General features: G+C 28.3%; 3 protein-coding genes across 5 annotated transcripts; 2 read left to right on the top strand and 1 right to left on the bottom strand.

Moving 5' to 3' along the window:
• Window positions 1–185: 185 nt before the first annotated feature.
• LOC126842831 (biorientation of chromosomes in cell division protein 1-like 1) lies at window positions 186–11,954 on the top strand. 2 transcript variants are annotated; one of them, XM_050580012.1, is made up of 8 exons: window positions 186–221; window positions 5,535–5,675; window positions 6,790–6,917; window positions 7,516–7,667; window positions 7,785–7,853; window positions 9,061–11,292; window positions 11,361–11,423; window positions 11,557–11,954. In XM_050580012.1, exons 1-8 carry the CDS (start codon window positions 201–203, stop codon window positions 11,604–11,606), a joined length of 2,856 nt encoding a protein of 951 aa, XP_050435969.1. In that variant the 5' UTR covers window positions 186–200; the 3' UTR covers window positions 11,607–11,954. The 2 variants fall into 2 exon arrangements, with proteins under 2 accessions (XP_050435969.1, XP_050435968.1); XM_050580011.1 differs by lacking the exon at window positions 186–221 and adding an exon at window positions 2,797–2,865.
• Window positions 11,955–13,890: 1,936 nt separating this feature from the next.
• LOC126843106 (TGF-beta receptor type-1) lies at window positions 13,891–19,357 on the top strand. 2 transcript variants are annotated; one of them, XM_050580429.1, is made up of 9 exons: window positions 13,891–14,293; window positions 14,373–14,490; window positions 16,003–16,154; window positions 17,069–17,320; window positions 17,565–17,795; window positions 17,898–18,065; window positions 18,183–18,355; window positions 18,427–18,666; window positions 18,742–19,357. In XM_050580429.1, exons 1-9 carry the CDS (start codon window positions 14,227–14,229, stop codon window positions 18,877–18,879), a joined length of 1,539 nt encoding a protein of 512 aa, XP_050436386.1. In that variant the 5' UTR covers window positions 13,891–14,226; the 3' UTR covers window positions 18,880–19,357. The 2 variants fall into 2 exon arrangements, with proteins under 2 accessions (XP_050436386.1, XP_050436385.1); XM_050580428.1 differs by lacking the exon at window positions 16,003–16,154 and adding an exon at window positions 16,406–16,557 and having other exon boundaries at window positions 13,893–14,293; window positions 18,742–19,312.
• A 2,806-nt stretch (window positions 19,358–22,163) lies between these two features.
• On the bottom strand, window positions 22,164–24,828 carry LOC126843474 (T-complex protein 1 subunit alpha). The gene is made up of 3 exons (XM_050581030.1): window positions 24,512–24,828; window positions 23,899–24,027; window positions 22,164–23,831 (listed from the first exon to the last, which is right to left on the bottom strand). The coding sequence occupies exons 1-3, from the start codon at window positions 24,662–24,664 to the stop codon at window positions 22,446–22,448; spliced, it is 1,668 nt and encodes a 555-aa protein (XP_050436987.1). The 5' UTR covers window positions 24,665–24,828; the 3' UTR covers window positions 22,164–22,445.
• Between the last annotated feature and the right edge of the window lie 237 nt (window positions 24,829–25,065).

Raw genomic sequence — 25,065 nt, 5'->3', positions numbered from 1 at the left:
ATCCTGTTGTCGGGGAACGTTATGTCCTGGATACAAGTATTGATAGAGGACTTAATATTATAACAGTGTCGATTTTCCGGTTTGTCTTCATCGCGGAAGAACGTTAGTTGCAAATTAACGCCAAACAAAATAAAAACAGATTTTCTGTTAAATACAGCCCTGGAGAGTGCAGTGAAATATTAAATAACGTTTATCGTCAAATGGAGGATACCAACGAACAGGTAAGAATATAACATTGTGTTACAATGAAAGTATCACCGTTTGACATTTTCTTCTCCTTAAATCAATAGTGTTAGATACATACGCCCTTACATCACGTCTAAAATGTTGGTATGCTTTACGATAATATTATACATTTACTATTTATGTTTATTTATTACTTGGTAAACAGGCAATAGCTGTTAGACATATTCGACATAAATGAAAAACTAATTATAAATTTATATTGGTTATTGGCCATAACACCGGCCGAAGAGGATTACACTGTGTTTATGAAACGAGTAGTAGGTTTTCTAAGTACAACGTTATCAAAATATAAATAAGGCGTTTGACATACTTCTTTGAATATTCGTCGTGTGTCATTTGGTCGGACATAAAAATACATGAAGTCTGTCAGCACATCTAGTGTATCTACTGTCTGTAGAAACCAGACTTTTTTTCGAGAAAACCAAACAAATATAAGGTGCAGTGCCGCAACTACCATTATAGAGGCCCCGGTGCAGGCTGATTTTAGAGGCCCCTATTTACTATAATGCTCACCCAAAGTTTTGTAGGGTCCCCAATTATAAAACTAAAGTTAAACCCTATTTAATACTTACTTAATCTTAATAAGAGCTGAACTATAATTGGCAGGTAGCTTCAACTTAAACGCTTGAATACTTTTTTTTTTAATTACCTTTATACTTGTTACATACGTGTATAAATCAGTTTATTACAAAAACAAAAAAATCTTGAAACATATTATGATTTAAATATGTGTATAAGTTATAACATGTCAAAAATAAAAATGTATGTAACAATAATTATAATTCAATTTTGGTTTATTTAAGAAAATTTTGTTTTCTTGCTTTTTTAGTAGCAAATATTTGAATTATTTTGTTTATATCCAATTCTTTTGTTCAATATTTAAAATACTTATGTTTATCAGGCGATCTTGAGACATTGAATTTCTTAAGTAGTTTTTTATGATTTTTAATTTTGAAAACGATCTTTCTGCATTGGCTACAGTAACTGGCAATGTTATAAATATGATACATACACTAAAAATATCATTATACATAGAGGCCATATCATTTTCTAAAATACATTGTAAAAGGTGTTTAATACAATGTACATTTTTTAATGAATCCTTTAATATGGATTTAAGGGATAGCATTTGCCTTGTTATATCACTACTTAAATCATGTTTGTAAAATATTTGAAAGTCCTAAGATGCTTTTGTGATATCTTCTTCACTAAATGATAATATATTATGCGGTACCAGAAATTCAAATCTTTTAGTAACCTCAAATAATCCTTTAAATAATAATCCTTTGAATCTTTCTTGAAGTTGTAAAATTGCTGTATCTATAACTGGTAAAAAAACCATCACACGAAGATTGTCTTCAGAACTATCGAGTCTTCTATCACCGGCAACATCACCAAAAATCTTTTTTGAATACACACGGCGACGAATAGTTTTTTGGATTGGTATATTCCACTTATTACATTGCTCACTTGCAGAAGCAACTAGCTCTTTATAATGATCCCTTAAACTTATAATAGAAGAAGAAGCCTCCTTTAAAAATGTACATGCATCATGAAGATTTGTATTTGGGCTCTGTAATTTTTTAGATACTAAATGGAAGTTCCTTAATATATTTTCCCAGATTGTTAGTAATAAAATAAACTCAAATGATTCAATTTTTTTTTTAGTCCAATACATGTGCAGCGGCTGGGTGCGGGCGCGTAGATAGTATCATAATACAATAAATCTATACATAGTTTTGGAAACTTATCACTCCTGTTATTAGATAATACATGGAAATAAATGGAATAGTTTTTTTTCTTAAATAAGGTGGTTATCTGTGTTTGGTCTCCATTTAATTTTTGTATAAATATTTATAGCCTTTATTTATACGACACACGTTTGGCTATCGAGTGGTCATATAATCATAATATCGATAACTACAGTAAACAAAATAAAATTTATCAATTTTAAATGCAATGGCCAATGTAGATATTCAAGTGTCATCATTAAAAATACACAATCGTATACTAAAAATTGTTTAAACCTTGTTTTAAGAAATGAATGTTCAGACTTGAATTGTTATGTCTTCATAAATATGAGGCCCCTTAAACATAACCCGGAGGCTTGTCTGGCGGTGCGATGCACCGCCTGCACCGGCGGTAGTTGCGGCACTGATAAGGTGTTCTAGAAAGTAGCCACATTTTGAAAATTCTATAACTTTTTTAATATTCGTTCAAAATAAAAATAACACATACTATTGTGTTCAGGAAGTCCTGGGGTTTATGCGTGGAACATAATATCAGGCATATATGACCGCCCCTGATCGCCCTACAGGCCATCAATTTAACGTCCATGAAATTTCGGATGACACCACGGTCTGTGACCTGACCCCCCCCCCCCCCAATTTTTCTTGACTTTACGTACCACCATAAGAAGAAGTCGCAGGGGGTTAGGTCACAAGACCGTGGTGTCCACGGAAATAGGGCGAGTGATGGGTGATCTAGACGTCGAAATCTGCTAACACGTCATCCGAAATTTCATGGACGTTGAATTGATGGCCTGTAGGGCGAGCTGGGGCGGTCATGTTCCCGATGTTATGTTCCACACATAAACCTCAGGACCTCCTGAACACAATGGTATGTGTTATTTTTCTTTGTACAAATATTAAAAAAGTTATAGAATTTTCAAAATGTGGCTGCTTTTTGAAACACCGTATATAAAAATAAAGCTTAAAACGTCGGCCTTGTGCCCTGATATTTTTTTTCAACTCGATCACGAACCAATAATTTATTTCAACTGCCATTTCAGTCAGAAAGCTGAGTTAATAGTTTACAATAGTTAAAATTTATTTCACCATTTACCTTCGCCCTTTTTCCCCCTTCCCCTTTCCCACCCCCTATAGTAATCAAAAACATATCATACGTTCTAACCGAAAGAATAAACCTAAACAAGCTACTCATAATTCTTTTCTCTTCTTCTTCTTGATCATCGTTCGATTTCAAACGTCGTGACTTTTATGCGAGTATATTATTCCGAAATCCGATTGAATACATTTCTCTAGAACTCTATTCTCTGTATTCCGGATGCTTTCGATATTATTTTTTTAATTAAAATAAAATAAAAATGTTATTAATATTTTTTAAGCGATTGACGATTAGTGAAAGTAAAGACAAATGTAACGCGTGTTAAGAATTTACTATATAGGTCGAAAATATAAATTTCATTAGAAGCCTTACAATCATAGTAAAATTTTGAAATGTTGGACGGTAGTTTTCGGAGAAATTATTTCCCATAAATAAGTTACCGACATAAATAGGGGTTGTTAGTTAGCATTGACTTGTTTACTCATGGACGACTAATAAAGAGAGAAAAAACGAAAGTAAGGATTTTTAACATGGCATGTGCACATGTCAGCTTGTAATAATAATGAATGTCAGTGTGCCAGGTACCTATCCTGTTGACACTAAAAATGTGGCTGTTATTATTTTATTAAGTATTAACAAGTCGTTAATGATAAACAAAATAATGATTTTGAATAACTTTTAAAACTCGATGGGACTTAGTGTTTTTTTTTATCTCCCTTATTCTTAAATCTCGAGTGGCAAACTAAAATTGATAAACTAAATAAATAAATAACGACATATATTTAATAATTTAAATGTATTTGTAAATTATCCCATCATCCAGCGTGAATTAATGATTATATTTTGTTAATACTTATAACTTATCCACAAGGTAGAAATAAAAATATAATACTCTGGGACTTTACAACCCATAAATAATGTAAAATAAGAAACTTGGGCAATTAGTATTTGAACAACATATGTACAATAGTTTACTATTATTGTAATTAAATCAATTAATTTTAATGCATTTTAATTTTGTGTGTTTTATTATATTTGTAATATTATTTTACGTACATATGGTTTTAAAACATCTGTACATTATTTAAATTAAGTATTATATATTTGTTGTTATTATTTTATTTGAATACATTTTTATTTAACCATAATATATTATTTAGCTGTTATTAATTAATTAATAGTAAAAACATAGGTATTAAGAAAATAGCAAAACTCGTTTTAATTTGATCTTATGTACTATTTAAATGCATTTTCCTATTACTACTATATTTGAAAGTAGAAACCTATGTTTCTATTACTTATTGCTAACATGATTAGACTAGTAATTTCTAGAAATATTTATAAGCTTTTCATATTGATATTGTTATTTACTTATGTTAGGAATAGCTGTTTCATCTTTATTCTAATAATCAGTTCAACTGACCCATACAAAATTTGAATTTAAAAAAAACATAAATAAAACAACATGTCTTTAAATAACAAAATACAATCGAACAATAAAATGTAATAATAGTTTCTCATTAATTTTTGATTTATACTACAACTCATTAAGTGTACCCATCGAATAACTAATAACACACTTCGGCAATGAAGTACAATTTTAAAGCACTTTTATATTAAATTTATTTGCATTTAAGACATTAAAAAAATATATTAATAAACAAGTTGCCCTGAATGTGTATAAGCGAAAAAAAAAAAATAATAAAACTTGTGACGTGTACTGAACAATATAATAATATAATTGTTACACATCTGTTGAAATGCTCTCCTTTTTTTTAATTTAAATAAATCATTTTAAATATTGTATTTAATGAAATATCCGAAAATAATATGTTTTTTTGCAAATTTATTTTCTTATAACAACAAAATATCAGCTGTCAATGTTTCTGTTATATTCAGATTTTTGATAACATACAATTTGTAGATATTTTTCCCACACATAGTTTTGCAAAATTAATAAAAAATATGTGCTTGGTCCTTGGATAATAATCCGCGTTTTAAAATAAAAATAAAATAAAATATCGATAATAGCAGCTGATGTCGCGTGCGAAAACGGGAATATTAAAGTTATCAGTGTTATCACAAATTTTGCGTTTTGGCGCCAATTGGCAACGGTAACAACACAGATTTGTCGTGGTAACAACATAATGTACTGATAACAATACTGATGGTGATAAGCTAAGAAGCCACTGGCCGGTCAAAACATTGCAATTCGCCGACAGGCATATACATTATATTGTACTTAACGGCTATCTATTTAGTCAGTTAAATGATATTATAATGATAACGCGTTGAAAAGTACAGATTTTTCTAATTATTACTTATTATTTTTTTTATTATGATTTATGATTATTAATAACGTTACCTCAATGTGTAATAAAAATAAATAATAGTAACAATTGTGTAAACGATGTTCAAGCTTACTTTTGTGTTTTTCCTAGAACCTTCATGCAATGCCACAAGAGCTTGATCATATTATGATCACCACAGAAGATATTGTTTGTACAATATTGGAATTACTAAAATCAAATGGAACGTTCGATGAGTTGCGCAGAGATTGTGTATCCGAAATTATAACTAAAGTATGGAAATTTACATAAATATATTATGTTCTATGTAAGATGTTATTTTTGTATGATTCATGTAAATTATTAAATTTATAAAGCCTGATTAATGCTTAATCCTTAACTTAGCACTGTATTAGTAAAGATCCATTATATATTCATGACTTAAATACTAAAAATTAATAGTAATTTGGTTATTTTTAATATTTAAAAATTATCAATTGCCAAGATCAATATAAATATACTTCCCGTGAAACTTCACCTGATGTATATCATAATATGATAAAAATAATAAATGTTATTATATTTATGTTGTATACTATTATGTTATTATGATATACCGACATGGAAATTTCAAATTTATTTTAAGACTAGTTTCGATTTTAATTTTAAGATAGTCTTTAATAATTTTTAAAGCATTAGTTATTATAGTTTTATATGTTTAACTTTATGAGGTTGCGGCGTCGTAGCCAAGAGGGTGTCTGCGGCAGTGCTTCTACGCACTAGCTGTGGTTTCAAATCTTGGTCGCTGGCCGTTTCTTTAGCTGGGCGGGCAACCATCTGGAAAGAGGCCACCCAGCTGGTACAAAAAGCAACGGGAAACCACCCCATCATACCCACATTCCCTGGATGTCAACTATTTTGCCATGACAAGGCCTCTAGTGTAGAAGAAAAAGAGATGTTTAATTTTGTCTATCGTTAATAATATACTTAATCTATAACTGTGTTTCTACACACAGATAATACCATTTTCAAGATCTCTTACTTAAAAAGGTAGACCAAATTAAAAGACAAATTTAAAGTAAAAAGTATTTGCCCAAGAGAAATTTATTCATTAGATACTTTTTTCTTAGGGTGTACCATCTCTCGCAGAAGAAGTTTAATATAGCTGATGTTTATTTGATATGACTGTAATAATTACAAAATTGACAATTCAGTAATTTTATTATACATCTAATGTATTAAAATAAAAATAATAAACAAACTTATCTTGTGAATAATTGTCTTTAGTACATTGTTGTACTTAACACAAATTTTCAAATTTCAATCATCCTTTAACGCTAATCCTCATCTTTATTATATAGTTAACTTTTATTACAATTTTCTTATATGAATATTTTTTTACCCTCAGAAACGATTCCAAACCTTAGCACGGCTCACGGAAACGATTGCGGCAAAATATCTTAGTACACTTAAATATACACCGGAATTAAACAAGAATACTATTCGAGAGGAACTAAAACAGTATATGTTTGAAGGGTATGTATTGTAGTAAAAAGAAGTTAGTACAAAAAATGGTTGATCTCAAAAAAATCATGAACTAAATTTTAATGGCATTTAATTTTACCCACTTTGAAATTTTTAAACTTCTATACTTTCTTTCTCTCTCCGAGTATATAAACTTAGTAATAAAAAAAAATAATTTAGTATATTTTAGTCAAACATCACTCTAATGTATGTTACAATAAACTGCCAAATGTCTTTTCAATGAAATGACCATTTGAATTGGTTAAAAGTATAATAACTTTTTTGGAAGTTTATAAAATATAACTTTTATCTGTTTATAAAAAAGTTCTCAGCAGAGAATGCTGTGAAAATTATTTTAAACTAGATAGATAGATTAGATTTCTATTATTACACTATTGTTTACAATCATATTAATGAATGTATGGAATCTCCTTGTTTGAACGTTGAACAAAGACATTTAGTGTATATCACAATTATAAATTGCAAAAAGTTTTTTTATTTATATAACTCAATAGTATATTGTTTATTACTTAGCACAACAAACATGTTGTTATTATTATTACAATTTGGTACTACATTTTTTGGTTTGATACAATTTTTTTTTTTTAAGATATGAAAGTCATGAAATTAGTAACGAATCAAATAAAATACTTAATCAAGTGTTTGAAACTAGTGTTGTAAGAAATTTTGAAACGAAAATAAAATTTATAGTCAATGAATGTCTGGGAATTCCAAATGATGACACAACCGAAGAAATGAATGGTTTGTTCTTATTTAACATTAATTTTTATACTTTTTGTTGTATCAATACCATATTATATATTTTGTAAATTATTTAATAAACAGTATTCCCATTTTGATTTGTATTTATTGTTACAGGTATAGTGTCTGGTATAAATGTTAATAATTTAGTCAATATTATAACTGATTCTTCTGACTCCGATCATAGTAAGTATATATTGTATTATTCAAACTATAAATATAATTACAGAAAACTTAAACTTGAAGTTTAGTGAAGGTTATATGATATAAAAAGATAGATTTTTAAATGTAAACGTCAATGAAAGAAAATGTATTGAAACGGTAAAGGGGTGTTTTGAGTGGTTGAGTGTGAAGATAGATATAAAATTCTCAATATTTACAGAAATGAGCAATATTAAACATTTAGTACTTCAACTATAAATAACCTCAGTATTTGAAATTAATTAAAAACAAAAGAATGTTTTTTTAAAAACTAGTTTAGGTAGACTGGTAGATGGTAGACATTTTATCAAGTAAACTCGGGTTATTGCTTGTAAAATGAACACAAAGATTTTACTCATAATTTAAATGTGTTTTAAATATTCAAACATTTTTCTTCATATTCAAAAATATATTATATCATCTCAATTTTTAATTCTTTCAGTGTATTGGATAAAAGTTTAATTTTTATCATACATGATAGTACAGTAAAACTACTTATTTTCAATATTATAACTCAACAAAGTTTTGAGGTAGAAATTGTTTTTTTTTTCAACAGTTCAATTAAGTAAATGTATAGAATTAAGTATGCAATGTGAGTAGTATATTTTTTAAATAATATGTTCAATTAATATTCTTTTGTTTTAAATTATAATTATTCTCTATCGACAACAATTTCAAAAATAATCAGTTACATTTTTAAATATAGGCTAATGTCAACATTTTAGAACAGCACCTAGTTTATTCATTAAAAAATACAAAAATCAGTTTTTTTTAATATAAATTAATAATAAATTTTCTTGTTTTGAAACTATGTTTAATACTTGACAAATGTTTCTTTTTGTTACTAATACACCAAATTTGTTAATTATAATTAAACCAATCAATAAATAAGATCAACTAATGATAAATTGTATTTTATGTATTTTTAATACTTAAAATACATTTTAAAAAAGAATTTGAAACCAAAACTATTCACTTTCAGAACATTCTAAAAATGTTGTATAAATTTAGTATTATAATAGTACAAGTTGAGTACAAGGAGGAACTAAAAAAAATTACGAGTAAAGTAAAAAGTAATTGAGACTTATAAAATGTTATGTTGAATGGTGAAGTTTATAATGGCGACACAGTTCTAGTTGAAATATAAAATTAAAACAAATTTTTTTAAAAAACATGTATTTACTGTTTATAGATCGAGTATTAGGATGTGACATAAACGATGAAGCCGAAATAGATTCTCCTGAATTTGAACCGTTATTCTCGAGTTTGTACAACGATGATAGTTATAATGGTGACATATCTGGAACATCTGGTACGAGTGGCACTGTAACAAGCACAGTAGATTTAAAATCCAAACACAGTGATGAAGTTAATTCAAACTGTCTCGAGTCCGAGAGACAAAAACCCGTTGATGAATCTAATAAATTTGATGAAACTTCAAATGAACAACAAAGTGAAAACAATAGGCCGTCATGTCATATGGATCATGAAAAAACACATTTAATAGTAATAAATGACACACTAATGGCCACAAAAGAGGAATTACATAAAACCACAAATAGTAATCAAAGTGATGATGTTGTATCCTCAAGACAAAAATCTACTTGCAGTAGAATTCAAAAATCTTTGACGACAAAGATTCCCCAAAGTATTAAAAAAAATTATAGAAACAAAGATAATATGGATGAAGTTCTAGACCATTTGATGAAAAATTCTAAAAACTTCAAATCTAAAAAAAATAAAACTCGTATACTTAAAAAACATGACAAAATGTCTACAAGCGCTAAAAAAACTGATTCCAAAACGTATGACTATCGGTCCAGCTCGTTTTCCAATGACGACCAAGAAGCAGCTGAAGTGCTTATAGCGATGGGTTCTATTTCATGTGAGGTCTTTAATAATGACAAAACAGAGACTGAGTATAGGTTAACGGGCAATAGTGATAATAAAAATATCACACAAAATGGCGACAAACAATCAGAAATTTCAGACAAAAGTAAACATGTTGGAAAAACAGTGAAAAATAAAGATAAACTGGATGCTACATTCAATCAAATTTTTAGAAAAGAACATTTAATAAATAATAATAATAGTACAAATGATATTCATCTTGAACAAAAAGATAAATCGGTTGCTCTAGACAATATTAAAATATGTGATAATAATGAACCGGCTGATCGTTTATCTGATTCTCAACAAAAACAAACATTTGAAAAAAAGAAATATGTAGTTGATTCGACAACATCTTCTGTTTCTAAAAATGAACTCGTCCCATCAAATTTCAAAATTAAAAAAGATATTAAGAAAACAATTACTGAGCAAGACGAAAAAACTGTTGTAACTGAAAAACAAAAATTCAAACACACATTGAAGAAAAAGAACCATTTAAATTGCGATACAACAATTGATGCAAAAAAGACAGACAACGAACCGAGTAAATACACTGTTCGACTGTTCAGTGAGTCGGCTTTAGACAGACCGTCAACATCACGTTATTCCGATCCAATTTTAAAGTCAAAAGCTGGTGAATTGTACTGGGGTAAAAGGAATTTCAATACTAATGAAGACTCTAAGGTTGAAAAAAGCAAGTCTTTTGATATTTATAATTGTAAAAACGATATTCTATCCGAATGCACTATTATAAAACATGAAGCACTTACGGAATCAAAGAACGTTTCAATTAATCACACAAACACGAAGATGTTGACAAACGACATTTACAAAAATCCCAAAACGAGCGGTAACCCCTCACTAAACAGTTTCACAGGATTTAACAATTCAGAAGTTGAACCGTGCAAATATAAGTTAGGCGTCATTGCGAGTTTGGTCGTCAATCCAAGTGAATTTATAGGATTTTCTCCCACAAGTGCGATTACATGTAAAAATCGTGACAAAGTGTATGCTGAGTTGGTAAAATTAAAAAACGAGAAGGAGGAGTTTTCAGGATTTTCCGAACAAGAAGTTCAAGTCTGTTCGGGGTATGAGCATGTCAAACAGCATCTGGACCTAACCGAAAAAGAAATCAGCTCATTGGCTATTAATCAAGATCAAGCCATTGATGGTGGCAACAAAACACAAAGCAGTCAAGCCATAGTTAATGTTGAAAACGATAATATTGATGATACACAGGCCAACAAAACACAAAACAGTCAAGCCACAGTTAATGTTGAAAGTGATAATATTGATGATACACAGGCCAACAAAACACAAAACAGTCAAGCCACAGTTAATGTTGAAAGCGATAATATTGATGATACACAGGCCAATAACCAACCTACTACTAGTGGCTTCACTGACAATACAAAAGTGAATAATAGCGAAAATACCTCAGATTCTAGTCAATGGATTGCCAAACAAATACTCAAGTACAAATTATCACCGACGTGGGTGAAACTGGAAAGACTTGCCGATTTAAAAATTACCGGTAAGCATACGACACTTACAAATATTTTTCTTAAGACACATAGGAATTTATTCTATTTTTGTTTATAGTAACTAAACACCATCCGGACTCTCAAAAAGCGGGCCGTAAACGGAGAGTTCATAAGAAAAAAAGTAAAGTATTTAATGTTTTAAATAATAATATTACTCCTTAACCAAACACAAATACTCGACTAGATTAAATTTTCTAAAAATAATGTAATTCTTTTCTGATTATTAATTTTACTTTGTCTGAAATCTGATTTAGAGCCAAAGACAAAGAAGCGAAAAGTGATTATTTCATCTGATGAAGACTAATAGGACGTTTAACTTATTTCCATGATGTAACATTTTCTGTTTTTTTTTTGTACATTTTGTTTATTTCTCAATTGTAAAAAAAATGAAATTTTTTTTTTTGAAAATTTATTTTTATTTGTTAATAAGTATTTACACAAAACTATGTAAATTGATGATCATTTTTCTTTTTCGTTTCAAAGCACAAATCGGATTATATAATTCAAATCTTTATTTATTTATTTATTTTTTCATGAAAATATCTCCAAATTATTTTTGTGTGATAAACAAAAAGTTCACAAACAAGTTGTTTAATTTATAATTTAATTTAATATTAAATTAATCGACTTCATACCAACTAGTGAAATTTGTATTTTTTGTATACTATCCAATTATAATTTATGTTGCTCTATAATTTGTATGTCATTTTTAACAAACATTATAATTTAGTCTTTTTCATATCTATAAACCAAGTATTATGCCATGTGCAAATGAACCTAATAACCAATAATAAAACTAAACTTACACAATTGAACAACTAGTTATTTCTTAGTCTGTAAAAATTTATTTACCTAAATGTAGAAACAAAGGGAGGCACAAAAACACATTGGCAAAATCAAGATACCATTGAACTAGTCTAAAAGTTCGTTAAATAGTATGTAGTATGTAATGTATAGATATCGTATAGTATCTCTACGAGTTCAAGATAATTTTAGTCATGGTAGTTTTGCCTTAGTTATTTTTTAAAGAAAGAAGCACATTTTTGTTTTTGCTTATAACTTCAAAAGTAAGTCCGGTCGGTAAAATCTAACATCATTGTTGTTTTCAGCAAAATAATTAATATGTTTCAGTAAATGTTTTGAAAAACTCGATTGAGAACTAAACTGCACTTGGGTCCAGTTCTTAATTTAGCAAATAAAATTAAATTAAAAAATATACTATTAATGTCTCTTATGATATTATAGTAGTGATAAATAGCACCTTCACTCTAGAAATATTTGCAAGTCATTTATATCGTAATTGATATTGTAAACATTATTGACAAATTTCAAGTCACAATTTTTCAATTAGAAATAATTAGTTCATTTAAAAAAAATATTAAATTGTGCCACGATCGGTGCCTTGTAAATTTTATAAACAATTTAAATGTTTTTTTAAAACTATAGTTTTAAGTGAATAATAAATAGTAGTGTTAAGGCCCCTTCAACAGTTGTTTAATTTTACTTTATTTACTGATTTAGGATCTCAGCATAGGTGTAGCTTAATTCCCAATCATAGACCCTAATAAGAATTATTCTTTCGTTTCGAATGTATAATAGTATGATAAAAATGATATGTTTCTGTCAACAGTCAACACTACATACCACATATGCAATACATGTCATTTTAATCGTTAGTAAATCAGTTTATTATAAAATATAATAATTAATTAAAAACTTGAATATTTGTGCAATATATAAATTTATTACCCCCTATAGTTTTCCCAATATTTATTTCGTCTGAAATTACATTACAAAAATTAATGATATAGCATTTTATTTTTTTTAAATTATGTAATTAGTAAATATATTTCATACGAAGTAATTATTTTATTGTTCTACATTCTACACAGTAAGATAAAAAAATCACTCGGTATCTGTAATAAGAATAATTGTAGTTCTATTCTAATTTAGGAAAATATGCTTTTATCTATTGACTATTCTGTGGTCAAACTGATTTTTCCTCCGACGGCGGGAAGTGATTTCGCCGCAGAATAGATAAAAACAGAAGGGTCACTTTGAATGTAAACTAAAAAGTGACACAATTTTGTAGAGTTTTTATTAGTATTATATTGTGTTACTCTATACACAGCACAACTAAAAATAATAATGTATAGATGTAACATTATTGTGGGATAGCCTTAAGAAGATGGCCACCGCATTTTTGTGTGATGAGTATTTTCCCCCGTATTACTTTTTATCATTGTCCGGGGTCTGATTTCACCATCTGCCTATGCTGGACATGTTATTTCTTATTAGTGTCCATTCTGATTTAGCTATTCTATGTTCTATGGTATTCAAGATTTTCAAAGAAGTTTAATCGGTAAGTATCGGTCTTTTGTAGTGAACGTATCAGGAAAAATCCGACATGTATCGATACGGGCGATACCATTGACGCGTACCGCTATAATGTACCGTAAACTTCTTGAACACTAGAGTTCGTATCGATACTTATTATTTTCTTCCTTGAAATCTTGATTATATTGTAATAGTTGGTACATACATTTTTATTTCTTTTTCCATGGTTAGCCTGGTTAACCATATTTTTGGTATTATCTGGTTTTCGTGTTTTCGGTCGTATGTTTTTGTGTATTTCTAGTCTACGAGATTTATGTTTTTATCCTCGAATCTCGTCGTTTTGCGTGTTATGATTTGTGCGTTTCTTGGATTATATATTATGTCAACTAAACAGTTTTTCATTTGGAAAATACTCGAACTCGGTATCTAGCTGGGAACAATTCAAGTCAAGTACAAATGACACGTCCATGTGACCATGTGCCCTTATCGGGTGAGAAGAAAATATAGATCTTTGTGCTTGTAAAGCACGACGAAAGGAAGATTTTGAGTAAATCGTTGCCGAAGCTTTCAGAAAAATACTGTTTTCAATGTCTTCCACATGGACGTGTATGCTGGCCCTTGGCTTTTTATTGTTATGCTTTCATTCAGTTAAAGGTAAAGTTTGACTATTGGAAAAACTTAATCGAAGACAATTGATCAGTATAATATATTTATACGTCCTTAATATTTTAAGGTTTGGAGTGTTATTGTGACATATGTCCCGATACAAATTTCACATGCGTTACCGATGGATATTGCTTTTCAAGTGTATCGCTGAACAAAGACACTGGCGTTACAGTTCATTCATCAAGGTAAGATACGTTTTGATAGTGTTTTTAATTTGAAAAATAATCGTTGTAGTTTGATATATAAATATAGTCTGTACTTAAATTTATACATGAACATTTCTTCTCTAGATAAACTTTTATGTAACATAAACACATTAAACATTATGTATTTATAGAATTTTATTAATTTTGTAAGAATAAGATTTTTTAAACTTATAATAGAATGTGCCAGCTGTATATTTCACAACCTTTATTCGGGTTCTTAAATTATTCATTTACAAAGCTTTCCTTTATTTTATAACTTTAAATCTTTTTTTTTTTGCCGTCTTATCCTATACCAATATAGCCAAATTGTTTCCTCCCACAAATCTAACATTACCATTTCTTCATTCATTTCGCACCTTTCCATACCTTATTTACTACACTTACTACTTCTTATTCGATCTCTCTCTACCTCTAAATCTCTTTACCGTGATATCTTTTGTTTTAATTTTTCACTTTTTCTTTTCTTTCAGTTTGCCCAAACCATCTCAATCTTTTCTCTGCTATTTGCCCAACTCCCAAACTCCTTTGATAATTTTTAAATTAAAATAACTTGGACTTTAAGTGATGGAAAAATAAAAAAATTTAATTTGTTTATACTCTAATGTTTATAACTATATGGATGTTTTTTTTTAATATAGAAATTATACAATCATGAAACAAATAGCAATATTTTAAAATATTATCAGTATTACAGTATTATTGGGTTGCACATAAAATTGATAAATTTACGTTTGTTTTGATCATAACATGATTGGACAATTGCTTAAACCATACCTCCAGTGATTCATTTGTAAAAAATCTATAAATTTATGATATATTACAATAAATTCATCTTTATATTCTGTTGCCATTCCATAGGTTATACTTTTTATTTCTTATATTCCATTATTTTGATTTATTTAAATATGCTTTTCTTATTTTATGCCAACATTTTGTAACAAATGTGTTAAAATTTGTAACTGATGAAGCTTTTATATCTACTGTATAAAAAAATTTTTTTTTTAATAGAGCTAGACTTTTGAGGTCATTGGGCTGGGTTCATGTTACGATTTGTGTTATTATTACAATTCTATGTTTGTCCATATGAATATTGTGTTTATAAAAATACTGGCATTTCAGTTGCCTGAAGAGCTGTTCATAAAGGGGTAGTAACTACAAAACTGGGTTAAAGTATTTTTTCAATAAACGCAACATCCTTGTGACTATCACTAAATATGATAAAACCCTATTTTAGTAGTTAACAAGGCATTTTTGGTAACTGTTTTCAGTTACCAAGTAATTTTCTTCAATCTTTTTATGCAGTTGTTTTTTCTTAAAAAAAACTAATTATTTCACTTTTCTATCATGTATTTATAATTTTATGAATTTGTTTATTAAAATAACACAAATGGTTTTAATTCATTATCACAGAGTTTGAATAAATTTACAATTTTATATTGCAACGATGAAATGTGATTAAAATTAATTTTTGTATTGGGGATTGAATTTAAGTTGTTTGAACAAGAACCAGTTTCTTCCACCAGAAAAACCTAATAATTGTTTTCGGAGAAAATTTCGGGATGAATATTCAATGTTGTGTTGCCAGGATCGAAACTATTGCAATCGTCAGTTGTACCCAAAATTAGTTGAAGCTAAATCTACAGGTCTCTTTTTTTATGTGTGACCTATCTTAACTATTGTGAAGTTTATGTGATTTTTTTTTATACTAATATTATTTTGGTTAAAATACTACCTTTACATTTTAACAAACATTAGTCATCTGTATTTTCTAATTTTAGAGAATAAAATATTTTAATATTTGTGGAGGCTTCAAAGGTTTTTTTTTCAAAACTAATAACAAATAGCCAATGTTGACTAACATGTTTGAATTTTATAACTGTGTGCTCAATTTTAGGTGTTTGGAAAATTTCATTGTGATTCCACGAGAAAAACCTTTGGTGTGTCATTACCCTAACAAACATAACGATTCTTTTGTAACTGAGTGTTGTAAGGAGTATGACTTTTGTAACAAAGATCTGAAACCGGCACTACATGTCAAGCTTCCAGGTAGAATTTTTCTTTACTTATTAACATTGCATGGATTTCCTGTAAAAATGCTTGTAAAATAGATTTGTGTTATAATAAAAGTATATTTAAAATTACTACACTGGTAAGTATAAATTTTTTGTGAAAGCTTTACATGTTATGTGTCTAAACTTATTATGTTCTTAAACAGTGAAGTTGATAGCAGCCTACTGTAAAATTTAATTAACCGTACTCACAAAATGTAATGAATCAAATTTATATAGTCTACCTTCTTGTAGAAAATATTTATAACATTAATATTTTATTATTTTTGTTTCTACACTGAATTTATTTTTTTTCTGTACATGCTATATGAATACATACAATAATTGTTGCCTATTATTATTATATATTCTTTAAAAAAAACAGTCGCCTATATGAAAAAAGAAATAACCTTGATCAAGTTCACTGCGTATTTTATTGATCATTTTATTAATTTATTTTAAGGATGTTAATTTGTAACCTTGTATGTATAATGTATATGATGATTTAGATGGTGAAAATAATCGCAGGAGTAAAGATCGATTAGGTACATGGCAATTAGCTATTATAATAGCTGGACCCATAGGAGTTGTATGTTTAGTGGTTATGCTGATAATGAACTTCTTGGCTGGTTCAAATAAGCGCCATAACATAAGATATTTACCAACTCCTCGAAACATAGCTTCTGACCAACAACCTATTTTAACTGCAGCCGTATCTCTAAGAGATATGATTGAAATGACTACTAGTGGGTCAGGATCAGGTAAATAAAAATCTGTTAAATATATGTTGAAATAAAGCACCTTATGAAGCAATTTTTTAAATTTATTTTTACAAATGATAAAATGTATTTAATTAAATGATTATCACACTTCATTATTATATTACTATTATTTATGGTTAAGTTATGTTAAGGGTTTTATTCAACAAAACATATTTGTTAATCTATGAAAATAGTAATCAGTTCGTACAAGATGTAGACATAACAAAATGTACTCTAATTTCAGGTTTGCCTCTTTTGGTCCAGAGGAGTATTGCTCGTCAAATTCAGCTTGGTGTGCCCATTGGAAAAGGGCGATTTGGTGAAGTTTGGCAAGGAAAGTGGCGTGGTGAGCAAGTGGCTGTTAAAATATTTTCTTCCAGAGAAGAACGTTCTTGGTTTAGAGAGGCGGAAATTTATCAAACTGTTATGTTGAGACATGATAACATCTTGGGATTTATTGCGGCAGATAATAAAGGTAAAATAACAATTATTCCACTTTGTTATAACGCCACATATTATGTTAATACTAACAGTTTTGAAAAAAAATGTAATTATTATTATTTAACTTAATTTTTAGATAATGGGACATGGACTCAGTTATGGCTAATAACCGACTATCATGAAAATGGATCATTGTTTGATTTCTTAAACCGAACTACTGTAGACACAAATGGAATGATCCGTATGGCCTTATCAATTTCAACTGGTCTGGCCCATTTACATATGGAAATTGTTGGCACCCAAGGTATTATAAAATAGTTGTGTGTAAAACAAAGTTGTATTGTTTTATGTAAATAGATTTGAATTGCATAAATATATATGATTAATAATAATAATAATTGTGTAATATTAATTATTTTAGGTAAACCAGCAATTGCGCATCGTGATCTCAAGTCAAAGAATATATTAGTTAAATCTAATGGAACTTGTGCTATTGGGGACTTAGGACTTGCTGTACGTTATGACACTTCTATGGACACTGTAGATATACCGTTAAACCATAGAGTAGGCACTAAACGATATATGGCACCAGAGGTATAATTACTAGAGTTCACTTTAGCTATGTTATGAAATATTAACATGTTTTTTAATAAAACTATTTGTAGGTATTGGAAGAGACAATTAACATGAATCATTTTGATTCCTTTAAACGAGGTGATGTTTATGCACTGGGCTTGATATTATGGGAAATTACTAGAAGATGTAATGTGGGAAATATACACGAAGACTATCAATTACCCTACTATGATAGTGTTCCATCAGATCCAACAATTGATGAAATGCGCAAAGTTGTTTGCTCCGAGATGAAACGACCTCTTATACCTCAACGGTGGAATGCGTACCCGGTAAGTAACTAATGCAATTTGCAATAATGAATTGCTATTTCATTGTGTGTATTAAATTATTTTTTAAATATTTAGTGTTTACAAACTATGAGCAAATTAATGCAAGAATGTTGGTATCATACAGCATCTGCTCGACTTACGGCCCTACGCATTAAGAAAACCTTAGCAACTTTGGGTGCCATGCAAAATCATAATATTAATATTAATATTTAAAAGTTTTACAAAAACCAGTCCTATGAAGAATTTTTAAAAAGCCTTAGCTGCCAATAGACTACAAACATAAGGTGTATAATTTCTAAATATTTTTGTAATTAATATTGTGGTTGTAAAAACTAAAACAGTTTTTCAAATAAACTTGTTACAACTAGGTTTTTCTGGAATTTCATAACTAATGCGTGTGCCATTTTTTTAATGAATACTTGTATGGAAAATCCGCTCCATTATATTTTATTTTGTAATTATAATGTACTTACTTAATATCTTGTTATCGACGTGCATGATATAGTTTTCGTTGAAAACGAAAACTATTATTGTACCTTTTTATAAATAAATATACATAAATGTTTTATAATCTCATGACAAATTATTAATAAGTTACTGATACTGTTACACATGCCTATTATGTACATTTAAAAAAAAATGAAAATTCAATATTTTATATAAAAAATAAACAACAATTTATTTTAGAGTGTATTTTTCACATAATATTATATACCATATTTTTATATTTTTTCGTTAATGATTATTTTTATTGGGTATATTATTATGCTGTTAATGTATCCATTTAATAACAATGTATACATGGTGAATCTTTTAATATAAGCCCGTTGAAATTCGTAACATTTAATTATAATTTTTGTTATGATTGTATACGTGTAATAATTATATATATTTTGTTATTTAACCATTTTGTTTTCATTATATATTTTTAAATGGCATCAATATTTGTATTTATTTAATTTCTTCGCTAAGTATATTAATCTGTCTCGTCAGTTTTATATATAACTTTATAGTACTAAGACAGAATGATGGGTATAAGTTATATTTAATAATATGGTTACCTCCTGCTTCTCTGCTTAACCTGTATGATTTCAATAATTATGTTCTTTTTACTTTATTTTTTAATTGGGCAGATATTTTAATTGTCGTTTAAATAAGCAAAAGTTGTATTCTATTTAAGCTTAAAGTGATAAGGTTTAAAACATGTAAGAATGAAATGTATACTATTTTTTTATCATATTAATATACCGATAAATATTAGTATATTATTATTTACGGGATTTATTGGTGATACGTATTAAAAGATCACCTGAATATTAGGATCTCATTATTGTAGCTCTCGATTATTTCTTTGTTCGTTTTTGTGAACTTTCCCATTTATAAAAAAACTATTGTTTTATTTCATAGAATACTAACTACTTAATGGTATTGTATAATTTATATACTTATATGTATTCTTTATCCCCAGAAAAATTCTTATAACAAAAATGTAAAATATTTAATTCAAATTCAAAACTAACTTTCTATTAGTTTTTAAAGGGTTATATTTATTTTATTAATTTTACATTTGATATTAAACTGTTAATAAAAGTATTGTTAAATTGGATTTGATATATTTGAATAAAATTTAAATATAAGCTACTAATTTTTTTATATGACTATAATTGTTTATTAGATATATATTATTATAGTCATAAATTGTTTGCTCATAAATACGATTAAGATAAATGTAAAAATATATTCTATCCTTCCTTTTTTATGTTAACACTGTTTATGTGGTTTCTTATTGTAACAATTATCTATAAAACATAAAAATATATTTTCATGTACAAATGTTCATTAAATATGATGCTAGTGTCTCGGTTTTTTTTGTTGTAAAATGTTTTCAGAACTTGCTTAGCTATAACTGTAATTTGTTTATAAACATTTATATAAATGTGTAAGTCCCTATTTTAAACATAGTGAATTTATTCACTATTTTTCAGATTTGTTATTAGCTTACACTTTTTGAGACCGGCTGTATATAATGTTAATGATTAAATAATAGTGATGTGATGAATCTAAATTTTTTTTGTATGTCGAACAGAATTTTTATTTTTAAGAAATTATTCCAACTTTTATTGAGACATATTTACACCTGGCGGCACAAATAATGAGTTATAATTGATTAATAATATACTTAGTTTTTTTTTCTTCTTAATTTAATTTACAAACTGTACTAAATATAAAATTACTGAAAATTTGTAAAATCGACTACAGTTTTTAAAAAGAAAGTACTAAAAATTTGGTTAGCTCTTGATCGTCGTCCAAAGATTTTGTCACATCACTACTAAATAATAAAGTTAAGTATTGCTAAAAATATGTTGTGTAAAATAGTTAACTTAGAGTGCAAAAAGAACCTTATTAGTGCTCAAATAAAAAAAAAACAGAGTAGCCTAGATAACTAAACAGTACAATTTACCATTAAATGCTTTTTATGGTTATATAACTGTATATAAAATAACTAGTTTAAGGTGTATAGTAATTTTCATAATAAGTAATTATTTCTCTTAAAAGAATATCTTAATTGACATGCAACTCAATTTTATAGTTGTAAAATTCTATAACAGCTTTTCTACAGAGTATTTTTGATTAATAACAGTTTTTGTAATATGTTGAATAAAATTGTTCTTAGTATTAATTAAATATGTTTCTCGCGTCTTCATTATTTTTAATTTGGAATTCAAATAAGTATGTAATTAGAAATTAATAGACGTTTTAAATATTTAGCTTAAGATTATTTGAAAAAAAATTTTATTAGTATCGGCCAGTAATATTTCTTGATAAACATCTTTTTAGCTAACAAATATTATTATATTTTGTTATAGTTGTTTTTACTTTTATAATGGGATTATATTTTTACTTATATTATGATTTACCTATCTATGTAAGATAAATGTTTATTTAAATAAATTATTTTTGGGAATATAGAGTGTAAAATAAGGCAGTTACATTTACATTTCATATCCAATACTTCAAAATAAAGTATTTTATGATAGATAAAAACACTCCTTATTATTTTTATTTGAAATTCCATTATGATTACACGGTAATATAAATTTAAAAATGTGTTTTCAAGTCCGGTTAATATCATACCTATGATACTTATTAAGCCATCCTGTTGTCAAAAAAAAGCTGATCAATTTTTGTCATATTCAACAAATACGAAAATAAAGATTTAAACATTATGATGAATCAAATTAAACTATAATTTGTAAGTCTAATTAGTATTGCGTTTATTGAAAGTTATTAGTGGAAATTTGAAATGCATCTTTTATAACAGGTTATAATCAAACTATTAGTAGTAGTATTCAGATACCGTATAAATATGCTAATTAATTTTCTATATATACTGTATATACTTTTTATGAAAAATCTATTACATATTCTTAAATAGTAATTTCTACTGCATAAAAAAGAAATGTTTCAATTGTTAGACAAAAAAATCATACATGGTGTAGTAGAAATGATAAATTTTATTATTTTTATATAAACCTATTCAAAATAGCCCTGTACAAAAATAAAAAAAACACTAAAAAAAATGTGTTACTCATGTTTTTTATGAAACCATAAATTATAGTTATGGACAAAAATTAGGAAAGTTAAATAAAGATTAAAATTTAAATATGTAAACATTCTGAAATTTTTTCCAGTGTACATTATACAATTGTATTGAAAAATGTTAGTAACGTAACAATGTTAAACATATTATGCAAATTATTTTAATACTAAAATTATGTTTAAAGTTCTCCTGCATCATAAGCTTGCTGATATCCACCACGTCCTCCTTTTTGTTCCGGGTCTAACTTGATCATATCGTCTATTCTAAGAATGGTAATTGCAGCCTCTGTAGCGAATTTCAACGACTTAATTTTAGAAACTGCTGGTTCTAAAACTCCAGCTTTTAAATTATCACGAATTTCACCTTCTTCCAAGTCCAATCCATACCATTTGTATACATCATTCTCACTACTGGTTTGGCTCTCATTGTGGTATGATCTCAATTTAGCAACCAATTCGGTGGCGTCTTGGGCAGCATTAATAGCCAAAGTTTTAGGGATGACTAGCAAAGAACGTGCAAACTCTGCAATAGCCAATTGTTCTCTTGAACTTAGAGAAGTTGCGAAGTTTTCTAAGTATATAGATAATGCGGCTTCAACAGCACCTCCGCCAGCCACAGCCGATTTAGATTCAAGCACACGTTGTACTGCACATAAAGCATCGTGAATTGAACGTTCCATCTCATCACAATAAAAATCGTTGGGTCCTCTCAATATCATTGAAGCAGCACTCTGAGCCTTAGGTCCTTTGACAATAATCAGTTCGTCATCAGATATTTGATCTTGAACAACTTCTGCAGCTTCACCGAGAGAAGAACTTTCAAAGCTTTCTTCTCCTTCCATGTTTGTTAAAGAAGTCAAAAAAGTTGCACCAGTGGCTTTAGCGATTCTCTTCAAATCAATTTTTTTTACACGACGTACAGCTAATGCTTTGGCTTCAATGAAATATTTTAAACAAATATCATCAATACCGCCTGTACATAAAATGACATTAGCCCCAGTTGCTAATATTTTCTGTACCCGTTCTTTTGTTATATCAGATTCTCTTTGTCTAATAGCTTCAAGTTGATCAACATCATTCACCATAACTTGAACACCTAATTTCATTTTAGTCTTTTGCAAAGAAAAATCCAAACATGCTATTTTTGCGTTTGTAACTTTTTTCACCATTGCCTCAGATGCTACAGTACAATTTAAGGCATATCCTTGAATAAGTAGACTTTCTCTGGCACTTTTGCCATGAGCCTTAAGTACATTAATGGTCTTAATAGGAACAGATACACCACCTCGTTTGTCAGATGGACGTTTAACTAACATACAAGCATCTACAACCATTTTAGAAAAAAATTCTGAATCTGCCATAATTAATTTGCTAGACATTGATGTCGTAGCAGCATTTTCCAACCAATCACGACGCAAATCATCAACGCCAACTGTTAAATTGTTTTGTATGTATTTGCACGACTCTTTACAAGCCAAACGATAACCACTGATGATAGAAGTTGGATGAATCTTCTGTTTAACCAACTCATCAGCATTTTTTAGTAATTCGGCAGCAATTATAACCTAACAAAATAAAAGACACATTAAATTTTTTTTAATAATATAAAGAGATGATTTAAATTATGCTCACAACTGAAGTCGTTCCATCGCCAACTTCTTCATCTTGCAATTGAGCTAACTCAACAAGAACTCGAGCTGCAGGGTGTTCAACATCTAGCAATTTCAAAATGGTTGCACCATCATTGGTAACTGTGACATCCTTGAGCAAACAAAATAATATTTTTGTTAGTTTAATATATTATTTGGGTTTTAGCTAGTAGGTAAATGAGTCACATTGACATTTTACTATCATGATTATTAATCAAGTTTATTGTCTCCCATATCAATATTTAATAATTATATATTTTAAGTTGCTGTAAGGATGCAATTAAAACCAAACAAATTTGTATTCATTAATAAAAATGTACTTAATGCATGTTCAAATAATGATCTTTCTATGGCTTTCCGCCTCATCCACATGAGACTGAACCATTCATTCCAATGCGAATTTGAACATTTGTCTTAAATATATTTGAATGTTAGGTCTTTGATGTTTTAAATGCTATAACTATTTTCATATAATTTAAATTTAGCTGTTCACAATGCTAATGGTAATAAAAATGGCTTTTTCGGTTATCCGTCGGTCGCATAATTGGTTAAATGGATGTATGGACCCAGTGATAAAACATAAATATTTCTCTTACCCCTATGTCGTCTACCAACATTTTGTCCAACCCAACTGGACCTAAAGAACTCTTTACTATGTTCGCAATAGCGCTTGCAGCCATCACATTTTGAGTTCGAATGGGGGTTCCCGACGTTCGGGAACCGGTCACTGTAAGTGCGCTCACAGACATTATCGTTGAACTTTTGTCTTTTTATAAGTAAACCAATATGTGCAACAAATAGGAGCTACAAAAGTCGGTAAATATACAAAAATTTTAAATTTCAAATAACATTTGTTCGGCAGACGGCAACGAATACCAAACGAATCGTAAAAAACACCAACTACTGAAAACTAAGGTTATGTTATTACATATTTAAATTGAGCACATGAACTCGGTTATGGGTATCATAGATTATGATAATATTTCATTTTATCTTAAATTTTGGTTACAACCTTACATCACTTACCACGGTATACTATCCATGAATAAACTAAAATAATGTATAATGTATATTGAACCATATTTTATAATATGACATGGGTAGGTAAAGTTTATACTTTATACACAGAATAGACTAAATTTAGTCTATT

The sequence above is a fragment of the Adelges cooleyi genome, unplaced genomic scaffold (assembly GCF_023614345.1).
Source record: "Adelges cooleyi isolate 19-005CV unplaced genomic scaffold, UGA_ACOO_1.1 ACOO_flye_CR_arks_rails_tigmint_CR_PRNA_574, whole genome shotgun sequence".
Taxonomy (NCBI): domain Eukaryota; kingdom Metazoa; phylum Arthropoda; class Insecta; order Hemiptera; family Adelgidae; genus Adelges; species Adelges cooleyi.
The sequence above is the reverse complement of the archived record's forward strand: the minus strand, read 5'-3'. Positions and strand labels throughout refer to the sequence as shown.